Below are 21,427 nucleotides of genomic sequence, written 5' to 3'. Positions count from 1 at the left end.
AAGGAAATTACCAAATGGTTTCACTTGGGTCTTATTACTATCATGAACTTTATGAGTCCTTCTAGCTGCCAAGAACCTTGGGAAATGGCATGGGGGGGATGTGTAGACCTACTAGGTCCACTGGGATTTGAATTTGGGTCAAAATTCAATTTATTAATATTAGGATGTCCCCAGTGATCCAGTGGTTAAGAGTCTGGCTGCCAATGCAGAGGACACAAGTTCAGTCCCTGGTCCAGGAAGATCTCATATGCCACAGGGCAACTATGCCCACGTGCTGCAAGTACTGAAGCCCACTCACCTAAAGCCTGTGCTCTGCGCCAAGAGAAGCCACCGCAGCGAGAAGCCTGCACACCGCAACTACAGAGTAGCCCCCACTCGCTGCAACTTGAGAAATCCCACGAGCAGTAGTGAAGACCCAGTGTGGCCAAAACTAACTAAATAATTTTATTTAATTCAATTTATTACCTGATCTCTTAAAAAAAAAATCAGACAAGAGGTCATGACTCCCCATTGCAGCAGTTTCTGGCCACCAGATCTTTTTCTGTTCCATAGTTCAAATAATATTTTAGTTCACCACTCACCTATTTCATTTCTAATGACACTGTGATGAATAAGCCATGAAAAGATTTCCTGAGACAGTCTGATAAGCACTTCTTTTCTTCTGGAAAATACTGTAAGTGTGTCCATCTTGTGTTTGGGGGATCAATGCTGTCACTTGTCGCCATCCCTACATCTCCCATCTGGTCTCTCCCTCTGGCATCTCCACCATTCTGGCCTCCTGAGAACAGCCTCATGGAGACTCTCGAGAATGCCGCTGCCCCCGCACTGACAGATTCCTTAATACCTCAGTGAGCGGAGTGCCTGACAGACCCTGGGGGGCATGGAGCAGGCTGGGGGGCTGGTGGTGCCTACCATTCCCAATAAACTTACTCCAGCATCTTTGCATCCCTAAGCCTTTGGATTCCTTCATTTACATCATGCAAAGAACACTGTCATCCCAACCTCATTAAATGACAGCCACCATTGAGACCAAGGTTTGTCACCAACCAAATAAACAGAGCCAGGTTTCCCAGGTGGCTCAGTGGTTTAAAAAATTTAAAAAAGGGAGACTTGGGTTTGATCCCTGGGTTGGAAAGATCCACTGGAGAAGGAAATGGCAATGCACTGCAGTATTCTTGCCTGGAGAATCCCATGGACAGAAAAGCCTGGAGGGCTACAGTCCATGGAGTCACAAAAAGAGTCAGACACGCCTCAGTGACTAAAAACAAAACAAACAGAGCCACTTTCAGCTTCATGAACTAACCATTAAACTTAGAATCCCTACTAAATGTACCCAAGTTAAGAATGTCCCTTGATCCAACGTTACTGGCTGTCTTCCTTAGTCTTAAGTCTTATGATCTATTCCTAAACAGACTCCCCCAGAATCAGCCAGCCTTGCAATGAGCGTGGTGAAAATGCTGTTTCCTCCAGGTGAGACTTTGCACTTGTCCCCCTAGAACATGCTGACCTCTGACCCTAGTTTAGTAGCAACAAGGGAGGTTGGGGTGGAGCTTGAGGGGAGTACGTAGTTCCTTGCAAGGAAACCTTGTACAACCTTGTAGGGAGACCTAGGAAGGAGGCTGCCTCTACCTCAACATGGACCCTGTTCCTTTTTTTCAATGTTTGTGTGATTTCCAGTGCTCACTACAAGGACAAACATTTAGTAAGTACACAATAAATATTTCCTGGATGGATTAATAACATTTTAAGAGTAAGAGTCAAGCATTTGAAATTCTATTTTGCTTTTAACTTGTAACAAAGCAACTAACTGTCCTGCAATTGTACTCATTTCACATGCCAGCAAGGTAACACTCAAAATCCTCAAGTTGGCTTCAACAGTATGTGAACTGAGAACTTCCAGATGTACAAACTGGATTTAGAAAAGGCAGAGGAACCAGAGATCAAATTGCCAGCATCGCTGGATCATAGAAAAAGCAAGAGAATTCCATAAAAACATCTACTTCTGCTTCACTGACTACACTAAAGCCTTTGACTATGAGGATCATAACAAACTGTGGAAAATTCTTAAAGAGATAGGAATACCAGACCACCTGACCTACCTCCTGAGAAACCTATATGCAGGTCAAGAAGCAACAGTTAGAACCAGATATGGAACAACAGACTGGTTCCAAATTGGGAAAGGAGTATGTCAAGGCTGTATATTGTCACCTTGCTTATTTAACTTAGATGCAGAGTACATCATGGAGAAGGCGATGGCACCCCACTCCAGGACCCTTGCCTGGAAAATCCCATGGGCAGAGGAACCTGGTAGGCTGCAGTCCATGGGGTCGCGAAGAGTCAGACATGACTGAGTGACTTCACTTTCACTTTTCACTTTCATGCATTGAGAAGGAAATGGAAACCCATTCCAGTGTTCTTGCCTGGAGAATCCCAGGGACGGGGGAGCCTGGTGGGCTGCTGTCTATGGGGTCGCACAGAGTCGGACACAACTGAAGTGACTTAGCAGCAGCAGAGTACATCATGAGGAACGCTGGGATGGATGAAGCACAAGCTGGAATCATGATTGCTGGAAGAGATATCAATAACCTCAGATATGCAGATGACACCACCCTTATGGCAGAAAGTGAAGAAAAAGTAAAGAGCCTCTTGATGAAACTAAAAGAGGAGAGTGAAAAAGTTGGCTTAAAGCTCAACGTTCAGGAAACTAACATCATGGCATCTGGTCCCATCACTTCTTGACAAATAGATGGGGAAACAATAGAAACGTAACAGACTTTGTTTTCTTGGGCTCCAAAATCACTGCAGATGGTGACTGCAGTCATGAAATGAAAAGATGCTTACTCCTTGGAAGAAAACCTATGACAAACCTAGACAACATATTAAAAAGCAGAGACATTACTTTGCCAACAAAGGTCTGTCTAGTCAAAGCTATAGTTTTTCCAGTGGTCATGTACGGATGTAAGAGTTGGACTATAAAAAAAGCTGAGCACCTAAGAACTGATGCTTTCTAACAGTGGTGCTCGAGAGGATTCCTGAGAGTCCCTTGGACTGCAAGGAGATCAAACCAGTCAATCCTAAAAGAAATCAACCCTGAATATTCACTGGAAGGACTGATGCTGAAGCTGACGCTCCAATCCTTTGGCCACCTGACGCAAAGAGCCAACTCACTGGAAAAGACCCAACTCACTGGAAAAGACCCTGATACTGGGGAAGATTGAAAGCAGGAAGAGAAGGGGACAACAGAGGACAAGAAGATGGCATCACCAACTCAGTGGACATGAGTTTAAACAAACAGTGGGATGTGGTGAAGGACAGAGAAGCCTGGCATGCTACAGTCCATGGGGTCAGAAAGAGTCAGACACGACCGAGCAACTGAACAATGACAAAGCAACCATCAAAACTTAGCCTCTTTTTCTTGTTAAACCTCATGTAAACAGACCTTCACAACTGGGGATGTGATTCTTGGAACTGAACAGATCCTCAGTAACAGCTGAGTGAATGAACGTGGGGGACTGCCTCCAATAGTCTCTTCCAGAACCAGCCATCTCTCATGTACTGTGTATGGGCAATACATCTGACACCATGGGTGCCAAGCCAACAGCCACGCTCATGCTCCAATCTCAGCCCAGTTCTGATTTGGTTTAGGCACCAGGAAGCCTGAGTTTCAGAACACAGACTCCCCTCTCAGCCCCAGTGTATGAATCTTGATGGACTCAGGCCATGACTCTCAATCCATCAGACGCAGTGACCTCTCCAAAGAAGAAATGTATTTAATGACCTTTCTGCTGCCCTGAAATGAAAGTCATAAATAATTAATCTACAACATCACCAGTACTTAAAAAACCATTATAATGCTCTAAGTGGATTATAAAAAAGAAATAAAAGAAAATAATTTGAAATAACATAAATCATATTTCAGTATGCAAATGAACAGCTAAAGACACACAAAAAGACATGATGAATAGTCAGATCCTTGCCAACATCTGGAGAATAAGTGTGGATGTAAGGGAATAAGAACAGGAATCATCCTACAATAGAGGGACAGGAAAAAGAAAGAGACTAGAATATAAATAGCATAATCAGTATACATTAAAATCTTGCAAAAATGTTTGGTTTGGATATGAAATTGACACAGGTTCTAAACTCAGATGATTAAAGTGGCTCTTCACACATGCACAAGACCACTCTGTCCTGAGTAGACTGCCCAACACATTGTGGAACGTCAAGCTTTCTTAGCCCCACCCTCCTCAATGCCAGCAAAGTCACCAATCATTGAGACAAGCCAAAACACCCTCATCTTCAACATGTCTCCTGGAGTACGTACCTCTCTAGTAGAAAACCTCTAGCCAGGACTTCCATGTCGGTCCAATGGCTAAAGATTCTGCATTCTCAACGCAGGGGTCTTGGGTTCGATCACTGATCAAGGCACTAGGTCCCACATGCTGCAACTAAGAATTCACAAATAAAAGATCCCCCATGCCACAAACTAAGACCTGACACAGACAAATAAATAAATATTAGAAGAAAAAAGAAAACCACTGGTTGATGACAACCAGTCCATTTCTTTTGCCAGCAGCTGGTCTAGAAACAAGCATGGGATGCAAGTTTGGCTGAAGTGACACAAGAAAAAAATCCACTGGGAGCTTCTGGAAAAGGTATCCTGAGTCTTATAAAGAAGCAACAGGAAGAAAGACACATTTTTCCTGTCTTTCTGCTTCTGGGCTCTGTGGCATGGGGTTGAGATACTTGGAGCTGTGGAACCTTCCTGCACAGATCAGGGGGAACAGCTGGGAATCGAACCAATGGAAAGAAGACGGCACAGCTGGAAGCTGGAAGGAAACTGGGTCCTTGAGACACAGCCTCTGAGCCGGCCAAACCCAGAGCTGCCCCCTGGCTGCCTTGGTTTATGACATAATAAATTGTCCTTCCTATTGAGCTACTCATTTGGGAGTTTTCTGTTCCTTGAAGCCAAAGATATTCCATCTGTGACAGGTAGGGTCACTCCTGATCATTACCATCATCCCTTCTATTTGGTGAGCAAAGCCTGCAATTTACAAAGAACCAGGACTACCTTCCCACCAGCCCTGTGAAGTGTGGGTTACGATCCCCATTTACATGTAGGCATATTTCGGCCAAGGAAGTCAGGCCGCAGGCTAAGCAGAAACTAGCTCTGGTCCCGTGCTGAGTCCCACTGCAGCAGTCCCTCTCCAACGCACACCGCGTCTAGGAGGCCTGGTCAATTCTGTGGCTGCTGTGTCTTCCAGGCCTCCGTGCCCTAAATATCCACATGCCCTCATCATCATCACTTCACATTCTCATTGGTGGGGTAACTTCCCTGGCTTAAAAAACAGAGCCTCTGCACAGTCCTCATTAAAATATGCATATCTCATCTTGAAAGAACTAACACGTGTTTATTAGCACAGACGAGTCCTTCATTAGGTCTCAGATGTGGCAAGCACTGAAAGAAAGAAGTGGCACAGGCAAGTCTGGAGCTGAGTCTGCTCACACAGCCAGGATGAGCTGGCACTCATTCACTCAGGTTTTCACTCACTCATTCACTCCTGCAGCCACCCAGTGAGAACTTACCAAGTGCATCCTGGATTCTAGAGGCTGTGCTACGACCTGGAACCCCAGCCCTGGGCCAGCTACTGTTCCGCCCTCACAGAGCCGGCTTTCAAGTGGAAGGAGACAGTCAATGATCACATGAGCAGGACCACAGATCTAATAAACCCCATGAAGAAAACAGTCCAGTGTGATGGAACAGGAAGAGACGCCACAGGAGACAGGAGCTTCCTTAGACAAGGCGGTGAGGGAGGCCCCAGGTGGAGGAGCTAAGACCTCCTCGGCCGGCCCCTTTCCCATGGCAACGTGGGCCTCTGAGAACGGCCCCTTGGGCCCAGGCGCCTGGCCCGAGGCATGGACGATGCCAAGCAGAGGGGGACGCAGGATGTGAAGGATGACACAAGAGGCCAGAGACAGCACCGCTCATCTGCGGGGAGTGTGAGATTCAGGAGTACTGTGGGGCCAGGAGGAGCACCAGGGAAATCCAGAGCCAGGCTGAACTGCCCAAGAGGGCAGAGTCTCAGTGTGCAGAGTGGAGCTGGAGAGTCGCTGACCAAAGGGAAGAGGAATAAGAACCATCAACACGGTGCTCCTTCACCGAGTCTGCCCTCCAGGGTCTTGTTTGTCTAATCGGGCCTCTGAGGGTAGGGGGCCCTGATCAGGTTGGGGGGAGGGGCGCTGTGCCAGCTTAGAAGTCTTGTGAAAGACACACACACACCCATACACACACATAATACACACATCCACAAGTGAAGCTGCTGTTTATTAATCACTGTAATTAAGACAGAAGCTCTTTCTGGAGCAAACACGTCTCTTTGGGAACTGACATGGAGACAGAAGCACGATTCCTGCAGAATCAAACAAATCCTGTTTTTACCTCCTCACTGGTTAGTTCTGCAGTATCAAAGGGATTATCCAGGAGGGAAGATCTGAAGGAGAATTAGCTACAGGCCATGCTGTTATCTACCGAGGCGCCTATTGTTAAACCTGAGTCATGAATGAGAAGGAAGCGGCCCCCCTCCCTTCACTGGGCACCCCGATGGAGCAGGACGGTCTACCGCAGGTCACGCTCTTGGAGGCACTTACCAAGTTCTGGTTCCCAAGGAGTCTCTGGAAGTGGACGGCCGTCCCCACCCCGGGCGCACACAGGGCTGCACTTCTGGTCCCCTGTGGCTGTGGCCACGTGACTCCTCCGCAATGAGCGGTGAGCACAGTGATCAGGTCACCCACAGGCTGGGGAAATTAACAGCCAGGGCAAGACCCCTCCCCAAGCTCCTCTTCTTTCTGCCAGGTCTGTGGTGACATCAGAGAGGGCAGACCGCTTCACTCAGGGTCACGAGGAGGAGACTGAGCCCAGCTCCCAGCCGCCCTCTGGGGACCTGCAGTATGAGCAAGACATCAGCCTTGATGGTTCAGGCCTCTTAGCTCAGGAGACTGCTTGTTAGGCAGCATAACCCAGCCCACCTGACTGCGTATCAAGTGTTCAGACAGACCCAGAACCAAGGGGAGAACCGTCCCCACTTGCTGAGCTCCCCCACGGCCCAGGCACTGGGCTCAGTCATACGATGCGTATAGTGTGTTTGGCAAATATCCGTGTGGTAATCATTCTTCTCCACTTTACAAAGGAGGAAATAGCAGTAACAGCCGCATCCCCTGAGCAGGGACGACGTGGCAGGGACTTGTTACGTACACACTTGAACAGAACTTCTTCAAGCCTCATACTAGTGCTGGGAGGGAAATGCTTTTATTTATTCCCATTTTACAGATGAGAAAACTGAGACTCAGAGTGGTCATGCATATACCCAGGACCACAGAGCCAGTAAGTGGCAGAGGTGGAATCTGAACCAAGGCCCCTCTGACTCATTTCCGGTTCCTCCTGACGTCACCCTGGGTCTCTGGAGGGGACCTGATGGGGCGGGGGCAGGCTGTGGGGTGCAGATACCCAGGGGCCGTGTGTTGTACACTCTCTGCCACTGGAAGAGGGTGTCCACCGGAAGGGCTAGTGTCGGAGCAGCACAGGCTTGCCTCCTCAGTTCCTAGAGGCTGGAGGGAGATGATACCCGCGGGTAGAGGCTGTGTGGTCACACAACCCTTCACCCACTTTGCATTCAGCCAAGCAGTCTTCCTCCTCTAATCTCCATGCCTCGTGGTCTGGAATGGACCCCGCCTTTGAACAAACCTCATTGATTCTGCCTAATTAGCTCCTCAAATGAAATCACAGGTTATTTTGGGAGAGCAGCATCCCCACAAATGTTTCCCTGGAGCTTTCAGGTGGAAAATGCAGATAAACTCACTTCTTTGTAAAATAAATGAACACATTTTGTCCCCAGTCCCCAGGGTCCCAGCCTATCCCAGGCCCGGGCTTCACCTCCACTAAAGGCCTGAACCTTAGACTCTTGGAGTTGCCTCAAACGAGGCTGGGTCTTGAGTCAAAGAGAAACTGTGGGCTATGCTGCCAAATAGCCGTCGCGGCTTCCTGGGCAGTTCTGTGACCCGGTGCTGATCACCGGCTTTACCTGTGGTTGTGAGCCAAGACCCACACAAGCCCTGGGAGGAGCACGTGGCTGTGAGCCCACGCTCCAGATGGGGAGACTGAGGCACGGAAACCAAGCCACTTGTCCAGGAATTCGAACCCAGGAAGCCAGGCCACTAAGTTCAAGCCCTGTGTCACCTGCGTCTCCACTTGTCTGTCTGTCCTGCTCCTCATCTGAGCGCGCCCGGAATCAGTGCGGTTGTTTTTAATCACTGCAGCTCTCATTCTGTGAATAGTATATGAAGGCCGTTCGTTTGCTCATGTCAACATCATTTCAGCCAGCCCATGGTTTTCAAAACCCTGTTTTCCATTTCTTCATTTTTTATATAGCAGGAGTCCCATAGGAGGGAGTCACTTTGAGGCTCCCCCCTCTGACAGATCCCATGCTCAGGCGCAGTGTCTCCCATTCCTCCAGCTGCAGGCAGGCCTAGGGGTGAGGACGCCATGTGCCCAAACCCCACCCCTGGTGTCCCTGAGCCCCACAACCCTGAGTGAATCCTCCAGCACCCCCTCCCATCTCCACAGAAGGAGGACGGCGATCACAGCACCCCTCACAGATCTGCCGGGAGGAGTCAAGGAGGTGACATGCACGTGGGAACCGAGCCCAGCACCTGTTAGGTGTTCAGTTAACTCTGAACATCACATCAACTGTTCAGTCTCAGACAGGCACAGGGATCCCACTCCTCTGTTAACTGGGAGGAGAGAGGTTAGATTTCCTTCATGCCACCAGACAGGGTCAGACACTCTGGATGCTGCCATTGAGTCAGACCCATGGAAGAGAGGAGGGGTTCTTGGGGGAGGGAGGCAGGGTGGTCCCGCCCCTTTGCACAGCTGAGGCTCTGCACACCGGACCCTGGTCTGGCTTGGCCGCGGACAGGACACAGACTTGGCAGCCCCTCCTACGGGCCCCCCAGGCAACAGCACCAGGACCCCCGCCAGTTCCCTCCCAGCGGGTGCGGGAAAGATGGAGGGGCAGCCCCGCCACCCGCATCCGAGCCCCCAACCCCTGCCTCCAGAAGGGCTGGTCCCCTGAAGCCTGCAGCTCCATCGTCCTCCAGTGTCAGAGCGGAAACAAGTCCCACCACCAGGGTCATCCCGCGCTCTTCTCCTCAGAGCTGTTTGGGCCAAAAGCCAGGAAGGAGAGCGGCCAGTCTGTGCGGCCCCCACAGGGCTGGCCATCCTCCCCTCGGGGGGTCTGCGGGGTCCTGGCCCCAAGACAGCCCACTCCCTCCCCATCATGTGTCACCCCCACAGTCCTAGGGGCTCTGGGAAAACACAGAGTTGTCTGGGGCCAGCTCCCAGTTACCCAGGGGCCCTCAGCAGGGCCAGAGGAGGGGGCAGAGGATGGGGAGGCTTTGATGGAGAGAGGGGACACAGCTAAAGGATCTGGAATGATCTGGAGGCTGAAGCCAAGGGAGCAGGGGTGGATCCCAGGAGGGACGCCAGGGCGGCTCTGCCCTGGGAACCTGGGCCTGGAAAGTGCTGGAAGGAAACAGCAGGGAGGACGGGGAGGTGCCCTCCCTGCGTGCTGGGCAGAGGCTGGCTGAAGCCTGCCCAGGAGGGGACGGGCTTGTGGGACCGGATCCCTCGCCAGAGCCACTCGGGACTTCTGGGTGGGAAGGGACAAGGGCCGAAGGCTGCGGCAGGGACTCGGGGAGAGGAGCCTCCAACCTCCCCTCCCCATTACAGCCCATTACTGCCCCTGGACCACACCCCAGCTGCGACCCTGCACTCAAATCCCAACCACTGTCCCTGTGCGAGGAATCGAGCTGCAATAACAGGAGATGAAACTGGTGAAGGTGCCGACTCCCGGCACTTCCTTACCTCCAGTCAAGGAGAATCCTGGAGCAAGAGGGCCATGGCTGGCAGGGGCGCCACTGAGTCATCGGGGTCCCAGCCCAGGCTCCCTATTCAGCTTGGCTCGGCCTGACGCGCGAAGGGGACCCGAAGGAGCAGGGGCGGGAGCCACGGGGATTCCTGGGGAAGAGCTCATGCGAAGGCCCAGCTCGTGCAAACAGCTCGTTCCTCCCTGAGAAGCACCGAGGCCAGAGCGGCAGGGGCGGAGTGAAGATGGAGCGGCAGGCAGGGCAGGGGTCAGGGAGCGGGCCGGCCAGGGACCTACAGCGGCCTTGCAGGGGGTGTGGGGTCTTGGGCTTTCACTCAGAGAGGGGTGGGAAGTTCCTGGAGGGTCTGAGAGAGGAGGGACAGGACCTGACGGATCTGATAAGGATTTCTCTGACTACAGCTGTGGGGAGGAGCGGTAGGGGGAGCGTGGGAGCTGGGAGACTAGTGAGAAGCCCGGGACCTTTGCGGTAAACGAATTATCCGGATCAGGGTGATAGCAGGAGGTGTGGACAGGAGTATCCAAGTGCTCAAAATTCAAAGGAAGGCAAGGGCCACAGAGAGAAAATAAACACTCTGCAGGACGCCGTCTCTTTCCAGGGAGAAAAGATTTTCCCAGAAGGCCCCAGAGCACAACGCTTGCATCTCATTGGTCAGACGTGAGTTAATATCCACCAATCAAAGCAAAGGGGCTGGATCCCAAGGTGGGCTAGCATGATGGCAAGGTGGCAAAACCACCTTCATCTGTAGGGCCCACAGCAGAATAAAAATGTAGAGCCCTTTATTTAAAATTATTACGAATTTGAAGGCTGTGACAGCAGAGCCTTAAGCTAATCACGAGCTCTTCTGAGCACAGATCCCTACGGAACTGCATAGGTCACACAGCCCGGAAAACAGCCCTGACTCCTTAATTCACCCCCTGAGCTGAGCATGGGGCCCCCGCAGACAGACTGCAGGCGGGAGGGCAGTGGGGAGGTGGCCCCAGTATGGGCTGCAGTCTCAGCAGCCTGAGATCCGGGTGCGTGAGTTACAGCCCTTATAACGGGGTAAAGGCCAAGGGAGCTTCTGGGAAGATGTGAGCGACATATATCAAGTGTTTAGAATGGCGTCTCTTACTAATTTCTTTACCTCTAAGGAGGAGATCCGCGTCTTTCCCAGCCTGCTGGTATCACATGATTGTAACCCCAGGACTCCAGGAGTTTCCCTTCCCCAGCTCCACCACCAGCCTGAGTGCCTGCAGTTCCCCCATTAGTCAGTACCTTATCTCCAGGAAAGCCCATGAACTCCCCTGCTTTGGAGTTCATCAGCGAGGCGGCTGCAGAGAATAGACAGAAAAATAATTGTATGTCACCATAATGCTACATATTTCACAAAACACAATAGGAAAAGCACAGCATATTGTAGAAACAAAATGTTATAATCCCACTTCCATTCTGGAGAGTGCTCTGGATTTACTTTTGAAAGCAGGCCTGGAACTCAGGGAGCTGTGATGGCTCTTTTCATGTGAGGAAACTGCCTGTCCTTTGCCCAAAGCCCTCCAGTGCTCTCCTGGTTCTACATGTAAAGCCCAAAACCACCGGCCCACTACATGCCCTGGTCCCTGCCCACTCTGGCGTCAATATCCTCCCCACCAGCCTCCCTGCCCAGTGGCCTTCTCATTCCTCCCACAACTCACCAGGAGGGGAGTGCCCACCTCTGGACCTTTACACCTGCCATTTCTTCTGCCTGGAACCAGCTATCTCTGCTCCTCACATCTTTATTCAAAGGTCCGCTCCAGCAAGGTCTTCCCTGGGCCTTTATTAAATTAGCTCCCACATCCGTCCCTGCCCTCCCTCCTGCATGATTTATCTTACTGGCCTTTAAGCCATCTGACATATTACACACCCATGTGTCCATTGGCTTTTTTGTCTGTGTCCTTCCAGCAGAAAATGAACTCTACCAACTCTTCACTGGTGGGACACTGGGCCTAGAACAGGGCCTGGCACTCAGTAGGCCCTCAATAAATATTTTTTTAACGATACTGGTGAGGATAAGAGATGAGCCCAAATGAGTTGCTGAACCAAACACAGAGTCACATACAGGCAGACCTTGGAGATATTGTGGGTTGGGTTTCAGACCATCACAATGATGGGAGTCATGTGACTTTCTGGTTTCCCAGTGTATATAACAGTTGTATTTACTCTATGCTGTGCTGTGCTTAGTCGCTCAGTTTTGTCTGATTCTGTGCGACCCCATGGACTGTAGCCTGCCAGGCTCCTCTGTCCATGGGTTTCTCCAGGCAAGAATACTGGAGTAGGTTGCCATGCCCTCCTCCAGGGGATCTTCCCAACCCAGGGATCGAACCAAGGTCTCCTGCATTGCAGGGTATTTACACTATACTTTGGTCTACTAAGTGGGCAATAGCTGCTGCTACTGCTGCTAAGTCACTTCAATCGTGTCCGACTCTGTGTGACCTCATAGACGGAAGCCCACCAGGCTCCCCCGTCCCTGGGATTCTCCAGGCAAGAACACTGGAGTGGGTTGCCATTTCCTTCTCCAATGTGTGAAAGTGAAAAGTGAAAGTGAAGTCGCTCAGTTGTGTCCGACCCTTAGCGACCCCACGGACTGCAGCCTACCAGGCTCCTCCATCCATGGGATTTTCTAGGCAAGAGTACTGGAGTGGCTTGCCATTGCATTATGTCTTAAAGAAAAGAAAATGCACGTGCCTTAATTGAAAAATGCTCTATTGCTAAAAGGTGCTAACCATCATCTGGCAATGTAGGGTTGCCTCAGACCTTCCATTTGTGAAAAAACACAGTATCTGTGAAGTGCAATAAAGCAAAGCTCAGGGAAATGAGGCCTGGTTGGACAGGTTTCTGCACACCTCTTGTGTGCAGAGCGCTGGGGCAGGATGGGGGACCATCCCGGTGGGCGTGCTCAGCCCGAGGTGGCTCTGCGGCATCTGCTATGCCCTCCGACCAAACCAGACCCAGCACTCAGTGACTCAGACCCAGCCTGATGGAAGAACATTCCTGTGGGGACACTCAGCTCCATCCTGCTTTCCTGCAACGGACCTGAGGCCCCAGTGGGAGTGACAGCACAGCTGTCAATCACCAGTGAGGGAAACAGAGCCGAGGGCGTCAAGGGAAGCTGGTCAGTCCTCAAACTGTCACAGGCAGTAGAAAGACACAACCGTGGACGTTCCAAAACCTGCGGATTAAACTAGCGTCGACGCCTCTCGTGGGGGGTGAGGGGTGCATATGTTAATTGGAATCCTCCTTCATTCACAGAGTTCATTCATTCTGCCAAAGTCAATAAGGACTGACAGAGCACCTAATGTGTGCCAGCCACTATGCGAGAAGCTGCAATACAGCTATGAGTAAGGCAGGCCCGGCCCCTGCCCTCCTAGAACCTGCAACCTAATTGGAGTAGACAGACAATTTGCTATTGCTGCAGTTCTTGTTTAGTTGCTAAGTCATATCTGACTCTTTACAACCCCGTGGACTATAGCCCGCCAGGCTCCTCTGTCCATGGGATTTCCCAGACAAGAATATTGGAGTGGATCACCATTTCCCTTCTCCAGGAGATCTCCCTGACCCAGGGAGCGAACCCAGGGATTGAACCCAGGTCTCCTGCATTGGCAGGCAGATTCTTTACTGCTGAGCCACTAGGGGAGCAGACAGATAATACATGAGTTTAAAAATACCGAAAAGTAAATGAAATAAAGAATGGGATCAGTACCATAGCAGAGGGAAACAGCGTGCTGTGTTAGGGAGTCCATAAGCGATGCTATTTTTACTCAATCAGGAAGGCTTCTGAGAGCAGGTGGTTTCAGCTGAGACCTGAATAGTGGAAAGGAAACAGCTATGAAAGAGTGGGGGGGAAGAGGGTTCCAGGCAGAGAAAGTAGCAAGTGCAAAGTTCCTGTGGCGGGAACAGGGAGCCTGAGGAAGAGAAAGAAGGCCCTGGCGGCTGACCGTCAGTCCGGCGAGGCTGGGGGTGGGAGGCAGGGGGAGGCTGGAGAGGTCAGAGACCCCTGCTGCCTGCTCAGCTCCCCCGGGAGGCCTTGTGGTGTTGGAGGAGCTGGGGGCACTGGGGTCAGTCCCTCCGGGTTCAAGCCCTCAGGCTACGTGAACTCAAGCTGGGCACGTCACACTCTTGGCCTCTGCTTTCTCATCTGTAAAATCGGATTAAGAATTGTCCTCTTCTCCCCGGCACCATGAGAACTGATGAGGTTTAGTGATCACAATTCATGCCCAACGGGGCTGAGCTGTCCTCCCAGCCTCAGCCACTCATTCACTGATTCCTTCCAGTCAAGCCAACACGTGCGGCTTAAGCACGAGCCGCAACTGCTGTTCACCAGGCCCGGTGCTATTAGCCCAGCACTGTGGCGCACAGTAGGTGCTCAAGGCCAGGCTGCTCCCAGCTTCTGTAGCCATTCCCAATCTGCCAGGCCTCAGGTGGGTTTCCTCTCCCTCCGCCTTGGCAACAGGCCCAGACTCTGGGACACGCGGTGGGGGCAGTCCAGGGCCATCACTGAAGTCATGCCCTCCTCTGGGAGCTTTATGTCCAGAGGGGAAGACCGTCAGAGACTCAGGAGGCTGCTTTGTCATTAGAAGGCCCTTCCCACCACACTCCAATGCCCTGGGGTCCCTACTAGATGAGACGGACAAGAATCCCTGCCTTTAAAGGGCAGGAGACAGAAAATGAACAAACAGACACAGGGCAGATTTCGGCCAGGTGAGAAAAATCAAAAGGGTGAGGGGAGAAGGTAAGAGGCAAGAATGGGGGTTGTGGTGATATTCGAGCAGCCTGAATGAGGGGGCAAAGCGTGAGGCCACCTGGGGGAATCACACGTGCAAAGACCCTGGGGCAGCCCCCCCATGGCAGGAAGGGAGCAAAGCACCTTCTACTTGCTCACGATATCCGTCCTTTCCTTAGTAAGAGCTCTTCAACCTTTCACTCCCCTGCCCCCATTTCTGCCAGGTGCTGCCAGATTCTCCCATGGTGCTCCTGGGCAGAGAGTCTATGCAATCCAGTGACCGCTGTATTTCCCACTCGCTAAACCTATGACGTTGCTACCACTGCCCTGGATTCAGCAGTATTTCTGAGCTGCGTGACCGTAGGCAGGTCACTTAACTATCTGAGTCCATCCCGTCTTCTGTAAAATCAGGCCCCAGTAGTACCTATCTTAAAGGGCTGGTGTGTGAATTGCAGGAGACGACACCTTTACGCAAAGTGACCAACAGGTGCTGAGAGATCAACACGTGAGAGATTTTGAACGTTGCTCTCGGTCCCTCAGAGAAGTCTAGGAGAGGCTGACTGGAAGATCAGAAGTCCTTTCTGAGGAACTGAATTCTCTCAGATATAGGTGACAGAATTGAGGTACAGAGGACAGGGCTCTGCCCGAGGTCACACAGCACACCAGGGGATCCCAACTCGGGCCTTGCTGCCCTCTCCTGTCCACTCCCAGTCCTCCAGGTGATGTGACTAGTGTCCGGAGAGGGGCAGCTTTCAGCGAGGCTTTCTGATTCACCTCTCCGCAAAGTTCCAAAACCCTGGAGACTAGAAAGGAGAAGCCCTTGCAGTTGTTCTCAGAGGTTCGGCCAGGACGGCCTGGTCCACAGCGCCACCTGGTGGTCAGCGATTCCACACAGGTCAGGGCTCCCCCCCAGAGAGGAGGGCACATTACTATTAATAATTTCAGGTTCCTGATCACAGCCCTCATGAACATCTGTTTTACAGTTTACAGCCTTCTCACACATCCAGCTGCAAAGGAAGAAAGATGGGAGAGGAGGAAAAACATAAGAGAAAAGAATATAAAAATAAACAGTCTAGCTCACAGACATGTATTATGGGACAAAGGGGGAAAAAAGCTAGGAAAGAAAGCAAACCAAGGGGAAAGAGACCAAAATAAGAAAGTGAGACAAATAAAGGGAAAAAAAAAAAGTTTGACCAAGAAAAAGAGAAAATATCCACACCAAGTCAGGCCAAGCCCAGACCAGAAAGGCAGAGGACAGGGCCCACATTGCAGACAGTCAGCCGCTGCTGCCTCCGTCCCAAAGGTGTGCACCCAGAACAAGTGTTTGGGTGGGAAGCCAGGCAGGCAGGAACTGGCAACACGCAAGCCCTGGGTGCTCTGGACAGGACACGGTCCCTGGCGCCACCTGCTGGACGGATGGGGTACCAGGTCTATCCCCCGGAAGTTAGATTTGGATGCAAATGTCTCCATTTCTCAGAGAAGAAAAATGAGGCTCCAAAAGAGATGGTGACTTGTTAAGAGATGGTCCCTCAACAAGTATAGCAGCCTGCCAGGTATAGATGTCTGAGGATGTCAAAGGTCTCAGCCCAGGCCTTTCCTGTCCTCAACAATCCAGCCCAGTCCAAGAACAAGGCCAGGTGCAAAGCAAGTGGTTAGAGGTACGTGCTTTGGCGACACACAGCTAGGATATGGGTTGCTGGCTCTGACAGTGATGAGCCTTCTTTTTTTGTGTATTTATCAGTGGTTCACTGACACCCAGCACTGGGCCAGACCTGGGACAGAGCAGACAGCATGGATGTGACTCCTGCTCTCGGGGTGCTTCACTGATGGCAGAGAATGGTAAATATAGAAGCAGTTACATTTAGATAAAATCACAAAGTGGCCAACACACCCCATACTTTGGCTTTCCGAGTGAGCCCCAACACAGCCCACACCAAGGGACCGTATCCAAGTCAGCTCCGTGTGACAGGTGGGGAAACTGAGAAGCGGGGGAGCAGAGAACGGGGGTCGAGAGACTCACCAGCTGCAGGGACTCACCCAGCCTCTCGATGCTCCGTTGGTCAGCACAGTCACTCTTGGTCATCAGTTCCTTCCTCAGACAATATCGCCATGGCAACTCCAGAGCCGAAGATCTGGAGATTCAGGAGGCCAGCACTGGCCAAGCTTGCCCAGGCAGGGCCATCCCAGAGACGAGCAATCAGGTAAAGGAGTGTGTTAGGCTGGGTGGGAGATGGAAAACTGACTTTGCCCAAAGGCAGTGGCCACGCCTCAGCTTCAGGTGATATGTGACCAGGCAGGACACATGGTCCCACAAGGGCCACTGGAACTAGAGTGTCTGAATTTTCAAAAGAAACCCAGATTCAAGATTTGGAAGTGAAAGCTACTGGTTCTTGAGTGTCTAATTCAAAATATCAGGAAAACAAAAACAAAACCACATCAGTTTCCAAGTTTCAGCTTGCTCACCGCCAATTCAAGACGTCTGGTCATTTACAAAATACCCCTTCTCTGTAAGCAGGCCTTCAGGCTCCACTTTGTACCCAGAAAGGCCTTCCAGAGCAAGAAACAGCCCCAGGCTTCCACCCTATTTGCTGATGCAGCTCTGTTGTCTGAGAAGGGATGTGACATGCTCAAGGCTGAAGAGACCTTAACTCTCAGTTTCAAACCAAAGCTGCCCGTGTCCATCACTGCAGAACTCCCTCATCTCACTGCAGGCCCTCTGGGTGCAGAACAGGGAGACACTTCTGCTTCCTCTAAGTGTCTGCCTGGAGGAAAGCAGCAAATCCTCCCTGCTGACCCCAAATATATATCGAGGTGATGGCTTTCCCCTTAGAGCGATTTTCCCGGGATCCAAATACAGGCTTCAAATAATTCAAGTAATCAGTCCATCACTGGGCCCCAAATCCCACCAGGATCTACTCTCATCTATTACGCTATCGAGTCTTTCGAAACCTGTAATTGAAAGACACAAGGCTGTCTTTCCAGGAGGGACCCCGAGCCTGGGTCTGGAGAGAATAAGCTCTGAGAGCTAGTTTGAAAGGAAAAGAGATGAAAACAGATGGGGCCCTAGTCCAAAATGGCAGGACTCAGGGAAGGCCCAAGCACGCCCATGAGAGTGAGGGCTTCAAGAGGAAGGCACCCTCAAAGAAGCCTTTCATAGAGATCAGTGTTTTCCAAAGTGTGGGAAAGGAGGGAAGAGAGAGGGACGGGGATGGAAGGAACGGGGTAGGGAGGAGGGAGGGGGACGGAGAAAGGCATGGAGCAGACAATTCAGTCCTGCTTCATAAAGAAGGCTCAGGGCCTGGGCCGGTGAGAACCCGCGCACAGCCTTGGGACCTAGACCACAGGACTCAGTGTGCGGGTACCACGTCTGCATGGCTCTGTTCTGATTTGCCCGTGTGTGGCCAGCGTGAATTCTGATTGGCCAGGAACCAGCCAACCACGTGTTGAGCACTTGAGAACTCCACTCCCGTGGGATTCTGGACCTAATGGACCTTGCAGGTTGGGGTGATGGATGGCTCATCCCTTAGACCACCCGGATGGCCCATCCCTCAGACCACCCTGATCCTCGGGCACACGTGAGACAGGGAGTCCTGGCATGACACCAACAGGAGGCAAGGGAATGCCTGGAGAAATAGTCACATTTTTCCACCATCACACTGAAATGAGAACTCAGAATCCAAAACAAAGGCAAATACATATACATAAAGACGGTGATTTTCTTGGTGCATCTGAGATGCAGAACCACTGCGCGATCTCGGGTAGTGCTCACCACTCCCCTGCAGGGAATATATACATACTGTCCTCATTTTAGTGGAGGAAACAGGTTCAGAGAGGTAACTCACGGTACCGATGGAACAGTCCTCCACGCCATCTTCACAGCAGTTGCTTACTCCGCCTATGACATGTGCAGGCCCAACCACCCCCATGCCACCAGGTTCAGCCCCGAAGGAACCCACCACAGATCAGGATCTTTGTATTATAAACCAACTTTTAATAATAATAAAAAATCTATCATGAATTGAATGAGAAGATCTGTACATTGTAAAGTAAACCAGTGCACAACGCCCTTGCCCGCAGGGAACCCTCTCCCTTGCTGCCATGGGGGTCCTTATTTGTATCAGATTACCTCTGTCCAGCAACAAGCTCACCTCTTGCAATCTGATGCAGGGTGGCAAGAGAGGGAAGGCGACTCCTGGGGATGCAGGGAGCCAAGATGTTGATGTGGCGTCAAGCCTGCAGGGCAGAGGGAAACCTACACCTGATCTCACCCATCAGCAAAGGCTGGAAAGACATTTCCCTGCTGATGACAGGAGCTGGAGGGGACAAACTCCAGGGGTGGGGAGAGTGGGGGAAGAGGGCCGGACGGGGGTTAGATCCTGTGTAAGTTCCTGTGCCCAGGTGGGCAGGGTAGCTTCTGATCTCTCTGGCTGGCTGAGAAGTCCCAAATGCCCTACTGCTGCCTTGCTCTGGATTAACATTAAAAAATAAATTACAGAAGCCACTACTCAGGGTATCCCAGCAGCCCCTCTACCACAGAGGACAGACACTGGTGTGGGACTGCCTCTCCAGTGGATGGCTCAACTCCCTCCATCCCCCAGGCCTGGCCCAGCCACCTCTGAAACCCTTGGAGCCAGTCATTCAAAGAGCAAAGTAATTCACCCTAATACAGGCCAACGGCTAGGGAACTGAGGGGTGGGTGGGGAAAGGAACCCCAGTCGACACCTGTACGCAATATCTTAAGACCCTAATACTTAAAAAGATGAAATACTGACATTCTTGAATTTTCAATAATTTAGTTTTTTTTCATTTTTTTAGTAGAACTGGGAAAAGTTGTCAATACTACTTTATGTTGGTCCCCTGTTAGACAATATAGCTTTCTTTGAAATTTAAAATGCAAATATATACTCACACAACCTGGGGGGGCAGGGATGGGGGTTAGGGGGGAGGCGGGAATCTCAACACAACCAATGACAACAGAAAAATCCCGAAATAAGCCATAGAGAGTTCACGCCATATAAATAAAGTTGGGGCAAATTTTGTGCCCTGGGCTGATGGCTCCAGTTCTAATGGCGCTGATAGAGGAAGCCAGGGTGGCTTTCAACCATCCTCTTGGTAATAAGTGTTGTGCCCTGTCCCTCTGTCTTTCCTGGCAGAGGTCTGGCTTTTTTGAGTCCATTGGGGAGGTTAGTACAGGGTTAGAGGGGGATCTGGAAGCTAAGGTGAGGAAGAGACACGTGTGGTCACCTGGAATGTGGACTTAGAAGGAAACCAGGGGTTTCCAAAGTGCAGATTGAGTCACCCCGAGGGAGTTGGGGCCACGGGCCTCCAGCTGCAGCGCCCCTGACATCTCCCCTGTGTCCTGGGGACTTCTGGACAGGAGTCCAGGCCCTGGAGGCACCCATCAGTTCTGTGGGTCCCCAGGACCCCCTCTGGCTTCTGGCAGAAGTGTGGAGAACGTGCCGGCCCAGGGCCAATCGCCAGCTCATCCGCGAGTTGGGGCACCGTTTATCCTCCCAGGAGGTGACGTGATGGAGGAGGTCGGGCAGATCTCGAGGCAGGCAGAACAGAGTCCTCGGGCCAGCTCTGGAGAAGGCCGTGTGGCCCCCTGTGTCCTTGCAAAGCCCAGCTCCAGAGGATGTAGCCGGGCATCAGGCACCTTGGCGTTTAGAGGTCTCCATCCACCGGCGGCTGGCAGAGGCGGTAGAGCCTGGTCATGGAGGTGAAGAGGATGAGGGGCAACATTATTATTGTCGCAACATATGATTTACGTGAATGAGCAATCATGCCCAGAAAGCAAAACTCGGCAGGTGTAAAAAGACACAGTGAAAAATTATTGAGGTCGCCCACACTCTCCTCCAGCAGCCCAGTCCCCGCCCCTCAGCAGTCTTGCTCCCTCCAGATTGGCAAGGGGTTTACAAGTACAGATGCAAACACGTGCACTCATTTGTGTGTCAACATACACATGTGGGTGTGTGATTACACATGTGGGTATCTGTGCATTTTTCCACACTAATGGTGGCCAAGTAGACCCAGGACTCTGCCCCTGGAGTTTTTCATTTAATATATCTTGGGGGCTTCTCCCTGCAGCATGTGTAGACCTGCCTTGGGTTTCTTTCTGCACTGGGAGGATTCTGAGCCCCACCTTCAAGTAAGAAGGAGTCACTAAGAGGTTTCAAGCAGGAGAAAGCATATATGCTGTGTGAGAAGGATGGCAGGGGGACCAGACAGGAGGTGGCCGCAGACACACAGACAGACAGGGAAGCAGGAAGGCGCAGGGGTCAGGAAGGGGATGGTCTGGGTTCAGAAGGGCAGCTCTGATTCTGTGTGTTAGCTGTGTGACCTCAGACAAGACACTTAACCTCTCTGGGCCTCACTGTCCCCACTGCCCCTGGCAGATAACATGAGTACCTTGCTCACAGAGTTGTTGTTTAAGCAAATGAGTCAATATAGGTAAAGAGATGGGAATGGTGCCTGGAGCAGGGAAAGTGACACAGAAAAGCATTTAAGGGACTTCCCTGGTGGTCCAGTGGCTGGGACTCCACACTTCCAATGCAGGGGGCCCAGGTTCAGTCTCTAGTAGGGGAACTAGATCCCACACACCGCAACTAAGAATCTCGCATACCACAGCCAAAGATCCTGCCTACCATGAGGAGGATTCTGCATGCTGCAACCGAGACCCGGGGCAGCCAAATACATACAAAATAAATAAATTTTTGAAAAGTATTTAAAAGCAACATGGGCCAAGAGTGC

At 51.4% G+C, this 21,427-nt stretch overlaps 1 protein-coding gene across 1 annotated transcript in view; it reads right to left on the bottom strand.

Moving 5' to 3' along the window:
• Positions 1 to 18,645: 18,645 nt before the first annotated feature.
• Positions 18,646 to 21,427, bottom strand: part of PREX1 (phosphatidylinositol-3,4,5-trisphosphate dependent Rac exchange factor 1) — a 181,275-nt gene continuing 178,493 nt past the window's right edge. Inside the window, exon 40 of the mRNA XM_055438670.2 lies at positions 18,646 to 20,384. Within this exon, the coding sequence (XP_055294645.2) occupies positions 20,342 to 20,384 (43 nt within the window). The 3' untranslated portion in view covers positions 18,646 to 20,341. The remainder of the gene's footprint in view (positions 20,385 to 21,427) is intronic.

This window comes from Moschus berezovskii, chromosome 15, assembly GCF_049115385.1.
Source record: "Moschus berezovskii isolate FMDL1 chromosome 15, NW_MosBer_1.0, whole genome shotgun sequence".
NCBI classification, from domain to species: domain Eukaryota; kingdom Metazoa; phylum Chordata; class Mammalia; order Artiodactyla; family Moschidae; genus Moschus; species Moschus berezovskii.
This window is presented reverse-complemented; position numbering and strand designations above follow the sequence as displayed.